This window comes from Calidris pugnax, unplaced genomic scaffold (genome assembly GCF_001431845.1).
Source record: "Calidris pugnax isolate Ruff unplaced genomic scaffold, ASM143184v1 scaffold243, whole genome shotgun sequence".
Taxonomy (NCBI): Eukaryota; Metazoa; Chordata; class Aves; order Charadriiformes; family Scolopacidae; genus Calidris; species Calidris pugnax.
In genome coordinates, this window is record NW_015090973.1 from 26,257 (window position 1) to 47,407 (window position 21,151).

At 48.6% G+C, this 21,151-nt stretch overlaps 1 protein-coding gene across 1 annotated transcript in view; it reads right to left on the reverse strand.

The window, feature by feature from the left end:
• The window catches only part of YTHDF2 (YTH N(6)-methyladenosine RNA binding protein 2), a 22,863-nt gene extending 2,072 nt beyond the window's left edge, over nucleotides 1-20,791 (reverse strand). The window contains exons 1-2 of the mRNA XM_014952929.1: nucleotides 20,716-20,791; nucleotides 14,907-16,499 (exon numbers count right to left, since the gene is read on the reverse strand). Of these exons, the coding sequence (XP_014808415.1) occupies nucleotides 14,907-16,481 (1,575 nt within the window). The 5' untranslated portion in view covers nucleotides 16,482-16,499; nucleotides 20,716-20,791. The remainder of the gene's footprint in view (nucleotides 1-14,906; nucleotides 16,500-20,715) is intronic.
• Nucleotides 20,792-21,151: the final 360 nt, after the last annotated feature.

Consider the following 21,151-nt stretch of genomic DNA (forward strand, 5'->3'; position numbering starts at 1 on the left):
TCCCCCCTCCAGCCCTCCCAGCATCTCTGTGGCCTCCTCTGGACCTGCTCCAACAGCTCCATGTCCTTCCTGTGCTGAGGACTTCACCCCCATCTCTCCTCCAGCACTGAAGGAACACACTGTCCAGACAAACACTGGCACCAGAAACTGTACAGGCAGCACAGCACCAAAACCACCCAGGCACCGAGGGCTACCAAATCCTCTCCTGAGCCAAACACCACGTGCCGCAGTCTCTTCCCCTGTTAAACCCCAAGAAAACCCACCAGCTTTGCAGAGAAGTGGGTCTAAGACTGTCCCAAAGGGTTAAGAGATGCTGCCCAGCCCTTGTCCAAAGTGCCATTTCCAGATCATACGATGCCACTTCAAAAAAATAAAACCTGTCAACAACTCAAGGGCTCTTGGCCCGTGCTCCTCACAGTCTCTTCCCCCGTTAAACCCCAAGAAAACCCAGCAGCTTTGCAGAGAAGTGGGTCTAGACTATCCCAAAGGGTTAAGAGATGCTGCCCAGCCCTTGTCCAAAGTGCCATTTCCAGATCATACGATGCCACTTCAAAAAAATAAAACCTGTCAACAACTCAAGGGCTCTTGGCCCGTGCTCCTCCCCGTCTCGTAGCTGCGCCTTCACCGAGCACGGGCAGGTCCCCACAGTCTCCTGTGTGAAGGACACGGTGGCATTTTGGCTCTGGCTCCCACAGGAGCGAGTTAATCACTACCTGAAGCCAGGGCTGAGAGATGCCAAGTCCATCCCACCTCCACGGCACGCCATACCTGCAGGAGGTGCCCGCTGGCAAAGACAGACAGCGCGGGTTCTGCCTCCTGTTAACTTATCTCACTTAAAAAGGACAACTTAAGGCTCTGATGAACTGAAATCTGGTTGTTTCAGCTCAGGATGTGTCCCTGCGAGGCTGCTGCTCTGCCTCTATGTCCCTGGAGGGGACTGGCAGAGCTGCCCCATGTTAACCTGGTCATCAGAGGCACCTTCCCTTCCATCTCAGTGGCTGGCTGGTTCCTCAAAGAAACAATGTCCTCTGCCACCACTGCTAAATCCAGGGAGAACTCGTCTGAGAAGCTTCAATCCCGGACTAACAGCACATATAGCCATCTATTCTCAGAAACCTTCCCAAAAAGGGCCTTGCATCCAGCCTCTGAACAACACCCAGGCTTTGGAAGCCCCTCAGCCCCACGCAGACAGTGACCCAGGGATCCTCCAGCTCCTCTGGATGGCAAAGCAAGACCCCCACACACAGATTGCCTCCTGGGGAGAGGGATTAGGTGAAGGCAGAGGTTCTCTTCAAGAATATTTGCCCCACATAAATGGATTTAATTCTCCTCTTCTCCGGTCAGTCTGCCCAAATCTGTTGCAGGAGCCACCCGTTGCTAAAACCCACCATTGCACCACAGCAAAAAGACACCTACCACGGTGGGAAGTGAAGTCCTGAGTGTGAAATAAAAGGAGGGTGGCAGGGAAAGCCACGAATCCAAAGGAAGGTGCCAAGCCCTGGTTCCTTCTCTGCTGCCCAGCTCGGCACGTTACATTAAACAAGGACAGATCACAACGTGACACATTCCTTTGGGAAGGAGCCACAACTGCCAGAGCTAATGCCTCCATCTTCCCCAAGGCAAACATGGGATAAGCCCCCTGCCAGGTTCAATAGCCCCCCCCCGGCCATCAGTAGCCCAGGGCTGGTGTCCTGGGCTGGCTACAGATGGTGGCTGGGGGTGTATCGCCCCGTTAGCTGAGCAGATGGAGCCCCAATTAGTCACTTCTCCTCCCCGCTGTGAAGGTGAAGCTGCTCCCGAGGCCAGTGAACTGTCAGCACAGGGAGCAGGAAACAGGACCCAGCCTCGGATTTTACTGGGGGGGCTTCACTTTTGCACCCCGTGTGCCAGAACAGAAGGCATCACCTTCAAAAGAAAGACCAGAGCAGATGTCCCCAAGCTAGAGAGCGGGTCCAGAGACATGCCTGAAGAGAACATCTTAATTTCAGGGTGGATAATAGCCCTGTTTTATCTCAACCCAGTCTTCTCTTTAAAAACCTCCTGCTATTCAACCTCAAAATACCAGTGCAGAACTACCCCTGCAAACAGTATCCTAAGCAGCTCCCCACAGAGAAATGCAGAATGATGTCTATCCACCCCTGCTGTGGGCTCTCGAGGGGTTGGTTGACTTTGACACCAACCTCAGACTGTCCTGTCCTTCGTGAAGAGTGGGGCTTTAAGCAAAGCCAAACCTCCCCCCGGGATTTGACATCAACCTCAGACTGTCCTGTCCTTCATAAAGGAAGGACTTTAAGGACTTGCTTTAAGCAAAGCCAAACCTCCCCCCGGGAGATGCCAGCTTGGCACTGCTGAGGACACCGCTGCCAGGCTCGATGGCAGGGAGGGAACATCTCTCTGCTCACTTCAAAATGCCTTTTTCTTGCTCTTCCCTGGGATATTCACAGCCTCTCTCTTCCGTCTCCTCCTGGGGAAGTGGGGGGAGCCAGAGCCTGAAGGATTTTTACACCATCTGATCCGCCAGCCCAACTGCAGCACATCCCATAAACACCTCCCAGACCTCGGGGTGTTGTGGAGTTACAAGCAGGATCCCAAATCATAGCAAACAGATCCACCAGAACACACAGCAGAGGTCAGTGGTGTTGCAAACCTCCATCCTTCCTGGATCATCCTCCTCTGAAATCACGGGCTGTGGGATGGGGTAACCCCCAGCCCAGCCCAGCCACGGGACAACAGCATCTGCACAGCACAGGGAACACACAGTCCCTGCAGGGCACAGGGATTCCATGAAGTGTTTTATCCTCTTCAGCTGCACTTCATAGACCCATAGAATGGTCTGGGTTGGAAGGGACCTTACAGCTGCACTTCATAGACCCACAGAATGGTCTGGGTTGGAAGGAACCTCAAAGCCCATCCAGTGCCACCCCCTGCCCTGGGCAGGGACACCTCCCCCCACACCAGGTTGCTCCAAGCCCCCTCCAACCTGCCCTTGAACCCCTCCAGGGATGGGGCAGCCACAGCTTCTCGGGGCAACCTGGGCCAGGCTCTCACCACCCTCACACCAAACAAGTTCTTCCCCACAGCTCAGCTCCATCTCCCCTCTTTCAGGGTCAAACCCTTCCCCCTCCTCCTAGGGCTCCCCTCCCTCATCCAGAGTCCCTCCCCATCTCTCCTGGAGCCCCTTGAGGGACTGGAAGGGGCTCGAAGGTCTCCCTGGAGCCTTCTCTTCTCCAGGCTGAACCCCCAACTCTCTCAGCCCCCCCTCCCAGCAGAGGGGCTCCAGCCCTCCCAGCATCTCCGTGGCCTCCTCTGGACTCACTCCAACAGGTCTGTGTCCTTCTAACTTTCATTAGACCCAGGCCATGTCTCATTGATCCACATGGGAGGAGTTCTAACTTTCATTAGACCTGGGCCATGTCTCATTGATCCACATGGGAGGAGCAAGAAAAGGACACCAGCTCAGACTGTCCTCTTCATCTATCAACCCCTTCAGCAACCAGAGGGGTAGGAGCACGGCAGCACCGAAATGGCTTTAGTGCAAAGCCATATCAACACGCCAATGACTAGAAAGCCAGATGCCACCCCTCAGATCAACTGTTGGCCCCCTCTACAGCACTGCGAGCGTTGATTCGGGGCTGGTGGTGTTTGGAGGCACCAAAACAAGATGTGTAAGCAGGAGCCCTCCATAATCATCCCACTGAAGCCATTTCCAGTCATGTCACCGTAGTCCCCAGGGGGCTGCAGCAATGTCACAAGCCAGGTCCTGATAACAGTAACCCAAGGAGCTGGTGGAGAAGGCCGATGAGAGATTACCTTATCTACTCACACTGGGGAGCCAACAACAACAAAAGGCTCAAGAGTTTGTAGAAGACGTGATGGCAACAGGTGATAACGTTTGTTCAGAGGCTCTTTTGATTAACAGCAAACGTTCAGCCTCCCTCGACACTCCCCCAGCAAGGGGGAGGATGTTATTGCCCCACTACACATGGGGCAATAGAAGACTAGAGTCAGAAGAAGGGCCTGGAGAAGCAGCAAGAGCATGGTCCCAGCTGTGCAGCATAAACCCATGATTTATTTAGAGCTGACCCAGTGCAGCAGCCTGGAGACACCACAACCAGTCTCAAACTGAGAAGGTCCTACAAGCAAAAGGCATCACTCAGTACCTGCCCACTAAGGAGCAGCAGGAGATCACTTCATTAGAGTCCGGTCTGTGCTAATTATCATTCCCCAAAGGGTTGAGACACCCAGCAATCAAACACTGGCCTTAAGACACGCACATGCAACTCTCACTCCTGGGACACCTTGCTCAACAGCCTGGCTCATCCCACCAAACCAAACATGAGGTTTTCCTGTTGTCAGCTTTAAAAAGCCAGCCAAGTTACAGAGAAAAGCTACATCCTACTCTGCCTCACCTGTAAAGGGGATAACAATCAGAGTGGGAGCTGGTTACGGACAGAGGTCTTCATCCTCCCTCCCATTCACGTCACGGAGCTCACCACCAAGGAGGAAGACAGGAGATAGGCAAATAAAAGTGATTCTTGGTCAGAGCAGGAAAGGCTGCTCAGATCAAAATCTACCAGAGCAACGCCAAATATCCACACAACCCTCGAGGGGCGAAGCCACATCACTGAAAAAGCACGAGCCAAGCAGGGACACAACTGTGCCTGGTCAGTCCCTGCAACTCAGATTTTGTCCCCAAAAATGCAGCAGGAGAGTGTCCCCCCTGCCACCGCACCAAGCATTTGTGGCCAGATAGTTGGGAAGTTCTGGTTTCTTCTCCAAACCAGTCACCTCACCATTTAGTCAGAAGGACACGAAGTGATGGAGAATAAATAAAAACCAGCAAGATGCAATTCTTCAGGTACAGCTGCAACCCAAACCATGCCTTAACATCAGGGAACACAAACACCACCGTGGCCACACACACGAGACACTGAATTTCCACATCAGAGCAACTCTCCAGGGGTAAGGAGGACACAGAGAGTGCCAGGACTTCCCCCTGCAGTGGGTTTTACACACTCAAAGGTGGTCCCAGCTCTCAGCACCACTGTGCCCTGGCATCTTTCAAGGCATCTTTCAAACTGATGCAACCAATTGCAAAGGATGAACCTCTTCTTGCTTCACCACCACATTTGATTGCGTGACTAAAGCAGCCCAATTCCCATAAACATTTATAATTACCCTCCCGTAGAGAGCCTTGTCCCACAGGGCAAAACCCGTGCAGGAAACAGAGTGGGGGAAAAGCTTAAGAACGTAAATGAATATTCAGAGCAAAGAGGAACACAGGACTCCCAGTGGCATTCCATCCAACTGGGCTCCCAGCAGGGACTGGAACTGGACTTGCTGGCTTTGGAGCACCAGCAAAATAACATCAGCACAAGTTCTTTCAAGTCACAGAATCACAGAATGATATAGGGTTGGAAGGGACCTCTGGAGATCATCTCCTCCAACCCCCTGCCAGAGCAGGGCCACCCAGAGCAGGTCCCACAGGAACGTGTCCAGGTGGGGTCTGAATGTCTCCAGAGAAGGAGACTCCACCACCTCCCTGGGCAGCCTCTGCCAGGGCTCTGCCACCCTCAAAGTGAAGAAGTTCCTCCTCATGTTAAGATGGAACTTCTTATGTTCAAGTTTGTGCCCATTTCCTCTTGTCCTGTCCCTGGGCACCACTGAAAAAAGACCAGCCCCATCCTCCTGACACCCTTGAAGTATTTATAGGTGTTGATCAGATCCCCCCCAGTCTTCTCTTCTCCAGACTAAAAAGCCCCAAGTCCCTCAGCCTTTCCTCATCAGAGAGATGTTCTAGTCCCCTCATCATCTTTGTAGCCCTTTGATGTACCCTCTCCAGCAGTTCCCTGTCCTTCTGGAACTGGGGAGCCCAGAACTGGACGCAATATTCCAGTTGTGGCCTCCCCAGGGCAGAGCAGAGGGGCAGGATGACCCCCCTCAACCTGCTGGTCACACTCTTCCTGATGCCCCCCAGGATGCCATTGGCCTTCTTGGCCACAAGGGCACATTGCTGGCTCATGGGCATCCTGTTTGGAGCCTTAGTCATGAGGATGGAAAATAAAGTCCTCCTTGTCTTACAGCTGGGAGCCTTTATTCTTCCCCATCACTACAAGGGATGAGAAAAGTTTGCCACATTTCTTTGCAGTTTGCCAACACTTCCCACTTGGGCAGCTCGATTTGGGCACCACCACGGAGCAGCACGCTCAGCTCTGACCTGCCTTTCCACACCAACATCCTCACAAAGCAGGGGAAGAAAGTCAGTAGCATGGATAGAAGTAACAGAAATAACCTGAAAGTCTAAGCAAACAGCACTGGAATTGCTGACAGCACTTACCAGGAGCTCACTCCGAGCATCGTAGCAGAGTTCTGACCACCACCACCTACAGTAAGGTGTTTATTTATTATGCAGCTCGATTTGGGCACCACCACAGAGCAGCACGCTCAGCTCTGACCTGCCTTTCCACACCAACATCCTCACAAAGCAGGGGAAGAAAGTCAGTAGCATGGATAGAAGTAACAGAAATAACCTGAAAGTCTAAGCAAACAGCACTGGAATTGCTGACAGCACTTACCAGGAGCTCACTCCGAGCATCGTAGCAGAGTTCTGACCACCACCACCTACAGTAAGGTGTTTATTTATTATTATTATTTTAAACAGACTAGTGTTCCTTCTCATTTGGGTTCACACAGAATGTGTTCCGTGACTTTGGGTACCTTAAAAATCCCAGCTCACGCAATAGGTACTAGCACCAGAAAGTAAGTCCCACCTGACTCTTTAGAAAAGGAAGGATTCCCACTTTAATATTTCAAAATCTTCACTGCTAAAGAGTTAATAAAGCCCCTGTGCTGTCCTCTGTCACACCACGCACGTGTAACACCAAGGACTGAATGATCTCATGTAGAGAAAACCCAAGGAGCTTCACCAGAATTTGTGGTGCCACGTACTCAGAAAAGATCTAGAAAGAGGAGTGAATAATAAAGCAACAAAGTTTACTGATGATAGGAAGCTCTTCAGGGTAATAAAAACAGCAGCCGACTGTGAAGAAATAGGGGACTTTGGGAGAAGAAAAGCAGCTGAACATTGCAGTGAATTTGGTCTGCCTGGTTTTGATAAATGACACATGTGGGGAAAATAATTTTCCTAACTCCAAGCTGATGGGCTCCAAACTGACCAACTGGAAACAGGAGCTCAGGGTTATGATCTACAACTCCAGGAAAATGCCTACCATCAGGAAAAGTGAACAAAATTCAGAAGAAAACACATCACTATGCCTTTCTACAAACCCAAGTGGCACCTCTATGCCAAGCTCTGCTCCTCTCCATCTCTACTGGGATGCAGAAGAACTGGAGAAGGGTCAGAGAAGAACAGGGATGAGGAAAAGACAGAAGGTTTTCCATCTCCAGAGCCAGTGTGCTCCAGTAATCCAGCCTGGAAAACACAACTGTAAAAGCAGAGTGGGCACAGAAAGGACGTTGAAATCAACTGCTCACCTCCTCTTCCAGCACAAGAATCAGGGAGTAGCACAGGAGGCAGACTCAAAGCCAACCAAAAGGAAGTGTTTCTTTACAAAACACATAATTAACCTGCTGCGGGATCCTGAGGATGCTCAAGAAAAGCATCACCATCTTGGACAAGAGGAGAAATCATGAGCTATTAAAGAGACATCCTCTGGGACAAAGAAATTCCCGAGCCACAAATTGTTGAAGGTAGAAGGAAAACCTTCAGAGATGGATAAATACGTGCTTGTACTGTCCTTACAGGTGTTTGCTCTTTACCACGTTATTGTTAGCTGCACATGGAGGTTTTTACTTGGAAAAAGAGCAAACATCTGCCTTCGTGCCCAGCAGACCTGGAGAACTCACAGCCACGAGGGATGTGACACTACCCTACACACATTTACAACCCACTGCAGTTGTTCTTGTGTTTGAGGCTAAAATACTACCTCCATCCCAAATCAGGCACAACAAATACTTCGTGCTACAAGAGAAGAAAAAAAAAAAACAACCCTACCCCACAATATTCTGTATTATGAAAGGACAAGAGGAGATCTATTTGCCTACTTCTGTCAACCATGAAGAGCTGAATTCACGAGCTCAAGTAAAAGAGCCAACAATCCCCGTGGCCATTTGTGTGTACCCTCATTTTATCACCACTTGAAAGGGAACACAAAGCAGTATTCACTGGAACAGAGTTTTATATTTTAACTGGGTTTTTTTTTTCCCCCTCCTTTAAATGTATGAAGATCATAGCACTCAAAGCTGAACCCCAAATCAGGCTGATTTGTAACAGCCAAAAAAAGGGCTGATTCACTGCTGCTTCTCCAGAAGTAGTAGTTTTCCTTGGAAGATGAGTATTTGCTGGGTGTTTTTGTTCTTAAAAGTTTGTGGATGAAGACAGGGAAGTCTTTGAGATCATTTTACAGGAGATGGCACCACTCTACAAAGGAGAGAGCAGAGCCCTCCCCGACCTACAGATACACCCAGGGAAGGAAACTAAAATAGCCTGGTTTCTTTCCCCCTCCCCAAGATTAGAAACAAAAGCACAGAGTTTTAGGTAGATTTTATCTACATCTTCTAAACTGGTATTACACGGCAAGAAAGCCCTGCAGTTAACCACAAAAAAAAAAAAGCTTAGCATTGTCCTTTAAATAATAATAAAATGTTGTAATGCTATGGAACCAGAAATGCAGTCTGCCTTTCCAACTCCTTGCTGAAGAACAGCTTACAAAACCCAACCACTTTATTATTAACTGCTGAAATGCACTATTACATGACTTAGAGACAATTAAAAAAGCCTCACACTGGGCAGGCAGTCACTGGAAGGAGCTACAATCCCCTCTCTATTCCTGTCACCAGCTCGGATAATGACAATCCTTGTTAACAGAGCCCTCCCCGGGTACCGTGGCCGCAGTAAAAGCAGGGTGGCACTGGTCTAACTGGCGGGGCTCCAGCGTCCCGCACCAGTAAGGAACTGGTTTATTAACTCACAAGCCCTAAGACAGAACAATTACTGCCAGGTACAAAACAAGAACATCCAGGAAAACGAGAGGGCTCTTAATAATCGCGGCGAAAACGATCGCACAGTCCAGAACGAGAAGCTTCCTTAATAAATACCTGTCACATCACACTTGGCAGGAGACAGAAAAGAAGAAAGTGACTTCTTTCGGGCAAAAAAAAGCTGTTGCAGAATTATATTTTCATTAAGCAGCAGCGAGGAACGTTGTGCATGAAGCTATTCTTGATGCATTGCACATACATAATGCTCAAGTATCAATGTACTTCAACAGTTTGGTTTTTTTTTTTTGGATCTTAATCAGCTTTCAGCAACATCTTGTGACCCACTGCACTCCTGCCCCAGGCAGAATATCCAGGTTACTGGGCAGCAGCACCGTGCCCGGGTGCTTTCACTGAACAAAAACACCCAGCAAATACTCATCTTCCAAGGAAAACTACTTCTTCTGGAGAAGCAGCAGTGAATAAAATAACCCAAACCCCAATGCCTGTGTCAGCAGCTATTAACCTCAGTATCAGCAAGTTACCTAGAACACTCAAAAATAAAAAGAAGCCATCACTGATGACATCTTACACATTCCCACCCCACCAGGCTGTTTCTAGGGAATTGGCCAGGCACACACACCCAATTTCAATTCAATCACAGGAGGAGGAACACAGTCTTTTTTTTTTTTTTGCTATTCTTGATGCATTGCACATACATAATGCTCAAGTATCAATGTACTTCAACAGTTTGGTTTTTTTTTTTTGGATCTTAATCAGCTTTCAGCAACATCTTGTGACCCACTGCACTCCTGCCCCAGGCAGAATATCCAGGTTACTGGGCAGCAGCACCGTGCCCGGGTGCTTTCACTGAACAAAAACACCCAGCAAATACTCATCTTCCAAGGAAAACTACTTCTTCTGGAGAAGCAGCTGTGAATAAAATAACCCAAACCCCAATGCCTGTGTCAGCAGCTATTAACCTCAGTATCAGCAAGTTACCTAGAACACTCAAAAATAAAAAGAAGCCATCACTGATGACATCTTACACATTCCCACCCCACCAGGCTGTTTCTAGGGAATTGGCCAGGCACACACACCCAATTTCAATTCAATCACAGGAGGAGGAACACAGTCTTTTTTTTTTTTTTCATTTGAAGTCATTAGTATGCTCATAATGAAGGCAATTAACATATTTATAAGAACAATCAGGTTCAGCGTATTCTGACTCAAACCACCCACCTGAGGAGAAGGAAACCTGGATGGGAGGGGGCAAGAAACTTTGCCCGCACCAAGTGAGCTGGGAACAGCTTCCTAATAAACTCCCCCCACTCAAGGGCATACCTGAGAGGTGCAGAACCTTTATTATTTTATAACATAATATATTAAAATTTTATTTTAAAGACTGGTAACAAGATATTAACAGTGAGGGCTACGAGGCAAGTGCAACAGGCTCACGCTTCCACCGCTCAAATTCCACTTTATTCACAGTGAAACAGCTCCCAGTTGCTCCCATTTTACGGATGAGGAGACAAATTCCCCTGTCTTACAGCAGAAAACACAGATTATGCCACCAACCTGACCTAAGCCTTCCCCCTCCACTTTTCTCCTGCCTTTAAACAACACCAGAACACAACCAAAAAATACCTGAGAATGCTGTTAAGGGCTTTGTAGTGCTGGCTTTAAAATACAAGCACAAAGTGCTCCTTATTTCAAAGGGCCAGCACCAAATGACTAGAAAAAGCAGTATGGTTTCTGCTTTCTCTATTACTGGGCAAACATATGAGCCCAGACATGGATGTACAGGAATTAAGAGGCCTGGAAATAAATTGGGAAAAAAAACTTGTGAGTTGCTGAACAGCAGAGGGTATTGGCAGCAAGGAAATTCCGTCCTGGTGCATCAATCAATTCCCTTCACTGTGGCCAGGATTTGGAGCAGAAAAAGCAAGTAGCTTTTGGGATCACGGGATGGAGGGAACTGTGTGAGTGTGAGCAGCGTTCCCTCGCTGTCCTGGGAAATGGGTGGCTTTCCCTGGATATGCAAAATCCAGGGAACTGAATCTTGTAGTTGGAAATGTTGCCCTGTAGGATATGGTGAAGCCAAAGCAAATGCACCAGTAGCCAGGAACACTGTAACTGGGGATAAACTGGGGATAAAACTAGCCTACCCTATAGGAAACATGCTCTCTCCTCCCCACCGAGATTACAATTTAAGAAGAAAAAAAAAACCACCAAAAAGAGCTTCGCAAAATACATCAGAAAGTTTTCCTTTTTTACAGTCTGCCAGTCTCAAACAATGGACTCATTTAACACCACTTAGTTTTTCCTTAAATCATATCTTCTAAGAGGGGCAGTGACACTTGCCACTATTTAATACCCCTTTAACCAGCAGATGGTGTCAGCTGAGACACAAAGCAGCCCGTTTCCGGAAATAATAGCCCCAATCTGGCAAATCCCACCTGTTTCCAGGCTGGTCCACCTCAGCAGGAAAAAAAACCCAAAACCTTACCCCATCCTGCACAGCTCATCCTGACCCAACACCCACCAAAGTCCCACCACAATGTGTCTCTTATTAACTGCAAAGCTGACAACTGAGCATTCCGGCCCTGGAAGGGAGAGGACAGGGCTGGTTTTCATGGGATATCCTTCCTAAAAATCCCTAGGACCTGCAAATAGCCAACCCTGGACAAGGCAATGGGAGAAAGAACCAAAATAAACCTCCCTTAGAGTTGACATTGGTTGCTTTTCCAGAAAACCTGGAAACCTTTCTGCTTTTCCAGAAAACCTGGAAACCTTTCTGCTTTTCCAGAAAACCACAGCTTTTTCCTGTTAACCTTTCACATGCCAAGCAGATCACTCAGACCTTTACACTGAGGTCACCACAACATTCCTAGAAATAGGAGTGTATCACTACAGGGTAGGGATTTTTGGTGGTGGGGTTGGTTTTTTTAAAACAAAGATAAAACAGTCCTTACAGTGAAGAAGGTGGTGACATGCTCTACCAAAAAAGCAGCTGTTATGGATTCCAAGAAGTCCTAAGCTGCTGCAGGTAGGGCTGCACTGGGAGTCAGCTTCTTTTTGGGTGAGGAAAAGATCCAAACCTTTTAAAAAAGGATGGATTAGTAGAGCAAAGCAAGATGCTCAAAGGAAATAGAGACGGTGTGGAAAAGGACAAGCAAGAGCATGATTTCAGGGTTTTCAACACCAAACCATTTACCAAGAGGAACAGCATGAACACAAAGCGAAGCATTTCTCATACCATTTCTGGGAACTATTTTAGGGAATTCTGAGGAAGTGACTCGAACAGTGAGAAGTAAAAAAGAATATTCAAGAGTTCCCAGACTTTCCCAAGAGCTGGTCCATCTGCTCGGGTGACAAGCAGGAATCGAACCGCGAATCAGACAAAGGTTTAGGCGAGTTGAAGCCAAGTGCAACAACTGCAGCTTTAGAGAAGTTCAAAACAAGCCAAACCTTGAGACGTTTAAGCTTCAAGGAACAGGAATGCAGAACATTAACATATTGCTGCCATCCAAAGACCCGGTGGCAGAGACAAAGAGCTGGGAGCAGTGGGACTTCCCCGCCACAAAAGCAGCTTGACAGACCTCAGGCAGGGAGCTGCGCCACCGGCTGCTGCCAGAACAGCTTTTTAACTTTCCAGGGCCTCAACTCTGCTTTCTGATTTATTTATTTTTCCTCCAGGTGATTACCTGAGATGCTTCAAGGCATGGCTCGGGCCTGGGTAACCATCAGCATTCGCTCCAGGAAGAAAAACCCCAACCTTCCTTGAGGAAAAAAACGACTGCTTCTCAATGAAACCATGAAAGAGCAGTTAAGAGAAACCTCAACCATCTTTCCAGGCTGCGTCAGCGAGCAGTCGAGGAGGCCAAAGCCTTGCTGAAAGAAAGACCAAGTCACTTCCTCCGGGCCGGATGTCGCAGGGCAGGGGCCCTGAGCCACCACGAGTGAGTCAATGGTAAAAAGCAAACACCAACTCTATATCTACGAGGCTCCCTCCTTTTTGCCTCTCAACTCCAGAGACATATGACTAAGTTCCCTTTCAAAGAATCAATGTTTTCCTAACGGAGCATTTCTGCAGGGGGGTGTCACACTGAATCAGCTCCAACATCATCTGGAGGGGAGGCGCGGGCGCTCAGGACACAGCAGGTCCCCTTCCTGCTCCCAACCCTCCCAGGCCAGCACCTCGCAAAGAAATGGCAGAAATTTCTTTGCAAAAAAGGGGAGAAGCCTTCAAAAGGCAGCGGGAAAGAAGAGGGAAGATGGTTTAGTTTTAAGAAAATTGCTAAGCCACGTTTTTCATACTGATTTTCAGACATTCCAAACAAGTTGTGCACACAGCAGCAGAGACCATGAGTCTGTCCACTCTTCCCTCAGCCTTCCTCATCCTCTCCCTCTTCCTCCCCCTTGCTACCTTCTTACATTTCCCCAGTATTAACTCTTCTGGTCCATCCCACCCTCTGGCAACACCTCCCTTTCTCCCTGCATTCTCCCACCGTGCCAAGGGCTGCTCCTCACACTCCACAAACTCCCCTAAAGTCACATCTGGAGGATACAAAAAGTCCCACTTCCCAAGATGTCCCACACAGACTCAAATTCCAATTGCATTCAAAACCTCAGTTAATAAAGAGAAATCACCACTTGGGTACAGTCTGGATGATTTTAGGATGTGAAGTCGAGCAAAATATTCAGCTTCTCACAAAAATGGGAATTGACACCTCCACACCTTGCAATATATTCCTCCCTTACAGATTTTCTTCCAGCACTGTCAGTGCCAGGGTATCAGCTGCAAAACGTGACCACCTTTGCGTATGGGTGATGCTATTTATACAGACAATGTACCAAGTAAAATGTATTTCAAAAAAATAAAAATTAAAAGCTGCATTCACTGTCACAGTGAACAGTTGCAGCTCCTGATTCAGTTCTTCGACTGTTGGGTGGAAAATTCCCCATCACTGAAACTAAAGAGATCACCAGAAAACTTGGCAAACTACCGGAAAGCTGTGCTAATGTTAATTTGTAATTAGTGTTTTGATTAAAGACAAGCCAGACCCCTGTTGCGGGGGAAGGTTGGCCACAGGTGACTTCAACACAGCTCTACCCAAGGCCCACTGGTCGCCGAACTCTGGGCAGGATTTTTCAATTAGCAGCCCTCCCGTTAACGAGTCGATGATGACAGCAGGCTCTGAGCATGGCTCATGTGCCAGGCTGGCGGGCAGTGCCCACGCAGGGGCCAGCCCACTGGCTCCTGGCTGCCAAGGGGAACAGAACGACCCGCTCCACGTCCACCAGAAAGAGAGAGAGAGGACAAGCAGTCACGGACTGAAACTGCAGCGGGGGAGATTGAGGTTGGGCATTAGACAAAGCCTTCTAACAGGAAGGATAATTAAGCGTAGGAATAGATTGCCTGGGGAGGGACAGGAACTGCCGTTCCTGAAGGTTTTACAAGCAGTGGGAAACATCTGTCACGCTGACCCCTCTTTGGGCAGGGGGTGGATTAAGCGGCCCCTTCAAAGACCTGGCTGTTTTCTAACAGCTCCCCAAACCCCCCACTGATCTCTCCCTACTTTAAACCGTCCCGACCCACCAGCTGACAATAGCAAGGGAATAAAACCACGTGTGGAATTCAGCGCTGGGGAAAGGCTGAGGTTTAGAGCAACCCACGGCAGGCAGGGGGTGGGCAAACCTCCTCCCACTGCTCTGCTGGGTGCCAGCACCCATTCCCACCCCAAACAGGGGCTGCCGTTAGGGTGGTGGGCTCCACAGATGAGCAGAAGGCAGACTGATGCCCACCAAGCTTGCTCACGAGGCCCTTGCCCTTCAGGCCTTGGATTTACTCCAACGCAAGGCCGCCCTCCTCCATCTCCTGCCCCACGACAGACGAAACGAGTTACCTTTTTAACATTTTCCTCCTCCTCTTGGCGTTTCTCATAGTGTGAGAAGTCATCAAAGATGGAGGTGGTGTGCTTGTAGGTGGCAATGATTTTCAACACCTGCTTAGCCTTTTCCAGAGGCACCTCCTGAGTGTCCCTGGAGTTGGTCACTGGTTTATTCTCGTTGTTCTCTAGGCGGATGTGCCGCAGCTGGCTGTTGGGAACGTCCTTCACAAAAATCCACCTGACATCAAAACGTCCCTTCCACTTGTCCTGGGACCACACACCCGCACACGTGTTATAGTCCACAGCAGATTTCATTTCTGCTACTCCGCAGAAGTGACCGCTACCGTTGACACTGAACAGTAAGTAAACGGGGCCCTTCCCGTTCATGGAGCGATAGGCAGCATCCAGTCTCTTGTTGCCGTGCTCTGTACTGCACCAGATGTTATATTTAATGGACCGGTGGATATCGTCCTCAGAGTAACTCTTAATGATGAAAACCCGGCCGTGTTTCGGGTTCCAATCAAAATCCTTAGGGTTGTAGTTGTTGATGGACCTCAACTTCTCCAAGACCGGGTGGGGTTCCGAAGGAGCAGAACCAGAACTGGCCTGAGACTGTCCCACTCCGTTACCCTCCACTCCGTTTTGCCCGAAGCCGTTGCCTCGATTGCGAGGGGCCACCCAACGGGTGGGCTGAGCCCCCTGCCCCTGTGGGACGGGCAGCTGGGCCGGCTGCGGCGGCGGCGGGGGCAGCGGCTGGGGCTGTTGCCCGCTGGAAGCCTGTGCCACCGGTGGGCTGTTGTTGATCTGCTGCCCCACGGGCTGGGGGGAGACTTGGGCCGGTTGTTGACCACCCATATTCTGAACTAAAGCCTGAGCCGGGGCTTTCGCCACCGGCCCTTTGTTATCCCAAGTTCCGATATCCATGTTGTGTTTGATGGGAGGCGGCGGAAGACTCGAGCCCGCGATGCCGTTCTTGGTCTTCAGCTTGGGTTGCTGTTTAGCAGGTTTGCTGGCAATGTCAGCCCAGGAGGTGGGCTTTGGAGGAGCGATAGTAGCAGGAGGCAAACTGTTCGATGCCACGATGTTACTGGTAATGGATCCGCTCCCGACGGCCGAACCGACGACTTTGGGGACGCTGCTCGCAACGTCCGTGCTGCCCAGCTTCAGAGCTGCCATCCCTTGGTCGATGGTGTTCATGCCAGGAGCCTTGTTCAGAGTCTCGTTAGCAAAAGCAGATTGCCCATCGATCATCGCTCCACCCAACGAGCTAGGGGCATAGGCATAATTGCTGCTATAGCCAGAGCTTTGAGTGGATTGTCCCTGAGAACTGTTATTCCCCCAAGCCGAAAAGTCAATCCCACTTGGAAAGAAGTTAAAGCCGTGCTGCCCGAGAAATGGAGTGCTGCCAAGGGCCCCTGGCTGCCCAAACATGGCATCTGGGAGGAAGTGTGGCTCCCCGTTGCTCAGTTGTCCGTAGGAGGTCAGGTAGGGCATGGGGGGATCACCCCCCGTAGACCAGGCGGCTTCGCCCAAGGAGTAGGAGAATCCAATGGAGGGACTGTAGTAGTTGGGTAAGTAGGAATCGGACATCGCGGTGTAGGCATTATTCTGAAAAAAAATAAAAAATATCACAGAGTAAGCACTGAATAGTTAGAACGAGTTGAACAGATTTCAAGGGACCAAGAATAAAAGCCATCTTAGACTTCCCGCGCCCCACCCTTCCCTACCTTAGGGCTGGGCAGATAAACAGGCCCGGCCTTGAACACCTCCTTTGTTAGAAGTGCTCTAAAAACTGTTTCATTGCCAGAAAGGTTGAAGACAAAGGCTTAGCGAGCTTCCCGTGCTCAGATGGGAGAGCCTTGTGCTCCTGATGCACCGTGTGGGACTGGACACCAGGCTGCCCCGAAGCTCCAGCTCAGGCTCTGAAAACAGTATCTCACCCAGCATCCAAGTATTAGCTTCTACTTTTTGTAGCTGCTATCCAAGAGGGCTTTTCTTGCCTGGGTAATGCACGTGTCTGCCTTTATTTTGCTGTTTGTTTGAGGGAGGGTTTGGGGAAAGGATCCAGAGAGAAGTGGAATAAGGAGGAAAAAGGTCCAGTGAAAGAACACTGCATAAAATCACTAACTGCCTTTCGCACAAGTCCTTTCCTTAAACTTACTACCCATAAAGCCAGCTTTAATCACTACAATTTAAAGTTTCAGCACTCAAAACATTCCAAGAACCTGCAAACGAACAGGGGTTTAAAGCTTCATCCTCAAAAGACAAACTGCTCCAGTGCTGCAGGCACATACTAAAAAAAATAATACCTGAAACTGGAGAGTAATCAATAGGGTTTCATTAGGAGGTGACAGGGTGACAGCAGCAGCATAAAAAAGCAGGTTTAGGATTCAGAGAGGGGAAAGAAAAGCCGCTCCGTGCCTTGGTCTCCCTTTTAAAATCCAAGTAGCCTTCAGGTCAGGAAAACAAATGCCTCATTTTACAATTAGGGAACTCACTCTCAGGCATCACCAAGATTTGCTTACATGAAAAAACACCTGTCATTTCCCATTCAAACCAAGGGCCCCTCCGGGGGAAGCGGTTAAGGCCACACTAATGGACATTATCATCCAGTAATTGGAACCTGCGCCATCCCGCCGCTGACATGCCAACCCCATGCAGATGAGATGAAAAGTCAGGTTCAGTTCCCGTTTCAAAGCTTGGCTTGCAGCAGGCTCTACTCCATTTTTCTCCTTGAATCATGTTTTCACGTGCCAAGCACAGCTCCCAAAGGACTTCGTGCCGTCACTGAAATCTACGGAGGCTCTTTAAGATGGCTCTGGCACCCTCCAGAAATAGCTGGTTTGCCTCCACCTTCCCCTGAGCTAAAGGAAAGCAACAGGTTTGGGGCTAAACGGGTCAGCCCCAACTTGACAAGAATTAATAGGAATTGTTTAACGTAACGCGTTCGGAGACAAGGTTTGGTTTGTTGTAGGAAACACTAAAAAGCTCTCTGTGGTTCTTCATGGTGTGGATGTGTGAAAACTCAGAGACACTGTCTCCAGCCTTTCTGTTTTCCCAAAGAAGTGGTCACAAAAGCAAATTAAAACCAAAATTAACTCTCATTCAGGGTCCAATGTGACTAATTGAACTCAGTCCTACTAAATCTAACCCAAGCCTTTAGGGTTTAATCTGTCCAAAAGCACTAATACTGACTAATTTGTAAGGCAAACGAAGGAACTTTCAAAAGAGTTTATATTATTTTGAAGCAGCAAAGTCTCTTCAAAAGATAAACCCCTCAATTATAAGAATAGCAATAACCTCTCCTGGAAATTAGCATTAATGGAACACAAACGTGCCAGCCTGTACCCAAAACCTGAACAGACAGAGGCAAAACCAGCAGGCAGAGGAGCTGTTCCCTCTCTGCAGGCTTCTCCCTCGAAGCACACCACTGGCAGATGAAAAACTGTCCCCTCATCACCTCCAAATACTCTCTTACATGCCATCATGTGTTTAACTCGATATTTTAACGCAGTCTGTATTAAGCTGCTACCTGTGGAGTACCTCCCAGCTGCACTCAGGTAGCAAGGTGGGGGGGGACTGGAATTAAGCAGCAGCTGAGCATGGCCAGCCCGGAGCGGGTTCCAGCCAGGCTGGCTGCTGCTCAGAACCCAAATTATCTGGAGCTCTCAAACACACCACCTCGCTCTGCTGCCCTGCACTCGCACAACTGACACAGCCACCGATTAGTATGCAAATAAAACTTCACCAGCTTTTCATTCTCTCCCATGACTAAGACTTTTTTGTAGAGTTATTTCCTCAAATTCACTATTCCTCTTCCCCTCAGACCAGAACCAAGGGTTCACTTACGCTCGCTTAGTGTTGCTGTTGATCTGCTGTTTTTTAAACTGTTGAAGAATCACTGTGTATCTGAGCTTCCCACTACAGGCAGTAAGTTAACTGATGAGGGGTGACAAGCCAGTAACAGTCACACCTGAAAAGAGCAGCTCTTGAATGAAGAGCCATGAAACTTTACAGCCTGGTTACCTCCCACTTGCAGGGAGAGCTCAAAAAGCAGTTTCAGAAGCCTCTTGTGTTACTCTGCGGCGTTTGATTCATTTTTCAGAGCCCTATCTGTAACTCCCTTCCTCATCTTCACAAAACAGATGCCCACCCTGATACCTTTGTATTTTTGAGCCTGGTTGGTTGGCTCAGCAGAACCACAACCCTTCTCCAGACTGGACCCCAGGGTTTTGTTTTCTATAATATCAAGTGGCAAAACACGGTTGAGAGCTGACAAGCAACAGGGCACGGAGAGAAACTGAGATAAAGTCACCCTAAAGTTACATCCAAAGCCAACGTGTCGGTTTTACCTCACATTTCTAGAGCAACAGCTCTGCTCCCCCTCCCGGGGCGTGCTCCAATCACTTCCCTATTTTTCAAATGTATTTTTTGACCAACATAACACATGCAAAGAGAAACTAAATTCAGAAGTTCTTTACCAAACATGCAAAATAGGGTAAAATATCATGTTGCTTCTTCTAGCACCATAGTAACTTGCACTCTCTTTAGGAGATTTAAATAAAGCTAAACTCTGCAGGAAGTAAGTCCACGTTCAGCTGGGAATTGGTGTTAATTTTGGGGATAGAAAAAGCTCACCATTAAGTGATAGCTCCTAGAAAGCAGCTTGTTCTATTCAAGACTTGAAGTAATCACCCCCTCACCCTATGCAGGTCAAATTTAGGCTCATAACTTTTTAGGGAGCTTAATACAGTAAATTATCTCAATGGATAGGGTGAGTTCTGAAGATGATGAAAAGCTGACAGGAGTTTAAAGAATATTTAGCCTCATATCTTTAGCACAGAATAGGAAAAGACTTTTGAAAATTTAACCAAGACAGAAACCTGTTCTGGTGTTCCAATAAAACACCCACCACTTATCTGAAAAAAAATACACGGAACTAATAAAGATGATCAAAAAAATAAAGAAAAAGCAGAACAGCTTATTTTTTACTCATCACAATTGGAGAGGGAAGAGAAGCCAAGGGAATGAACTAACTGCTCCAGTGCTACTACAGATGTTTATCTAGAATGCTTACTTGTAGCATCTAATCAGCTGAACTCCCATCTGTTATGTCTCACTCTCCTACCACTCATTAAGAAAAACAAACAAAAACCAGTTAACAGCGGAGCTAATCTTAAATAGAAAGTTAAGAGGGGGGAAAAAGCACCTGGAAGCCTGACTTTCAGGAGCTGATCACAAGCCCTTCAGCTCGACTTCTAACTAAAGTTCTCAAAAAGTCCTAAAAGCCTTTATCACATGTGTGTTCTGTGGGGTTTTTTTTTTTTTTTGAAGAACGAGAGAAAACCCCCGTGACACTCATTTTAGTCAGTGGAGAGATAAGAACGTTGATAGTATCCTCCAAAAGCCCTGGGAGAGTAACTGCATCACGTAAAGCAATTTCACAACGCAACGCGGCGCGTCTCCTCGTGGGGTGTAAAGAGTCAGAAACCAGCAAGGAAACAAGGTCGTAACAGTAAAACTGAAAGAGCAGAAACGGTAACTTTAAGGCAGTTATGTTAAAAAAAAAAAGGGGGGGGGGCGAGCTGGACACCAACTCCTCAAAAAGTCGCTAAAACCTTTATAACCGAACTCACTGCAATTTCATGGCACTCAGTACTTTCTGGCTGGAGAAATGCAGGTATAAAATAGCATATTAAGGGAAGAAGGCTGGCAAGCATCAAGAAAGCAACCAGTGGAGACAGGGATGCCAAATTCGCTTTCGCTAGCGAGCAGCGGGAAGCCCCCGGGCTCTTCCTGCCCCTCAGCGGGTTCTCTTACTCACCGGCCGGGCCTGAGGACTCAAGTAGGGTTCAAAGTCATCATCGTTTAACCCATCCTTCTGGTGCACAGATCCGTTTTGCACTGGGGAAGAGATTTAAGGCGTTAGGAAGAACCCTGCTGGCAAACTCCAGCGTCCACCAACTTAAAAAAAAAGTATTTAAAGACGGGCCTTGTGACACAACTGTTGCTTGCTGGCTTGGAATAAGCCACGCTTCACCCCAGGGAGAGCTGAAAGCTGCTTCGCCACCCCACAAACACTCTCTTTAATGCAAACTCTCCTCAACCCCGGCAGGACTAAGGGCTCCAGAGCCCAGGGCTTGTTTTTTTCCTCCACCCCACCCGGCAGCGTGAGGCCGGGCCCACCCGGGCCATCCCTCCCCATCCCCCTCCCAAAGCCCCCACTTCCCCGCGGGATCCCCTCCCCTCCCCACCCCTCC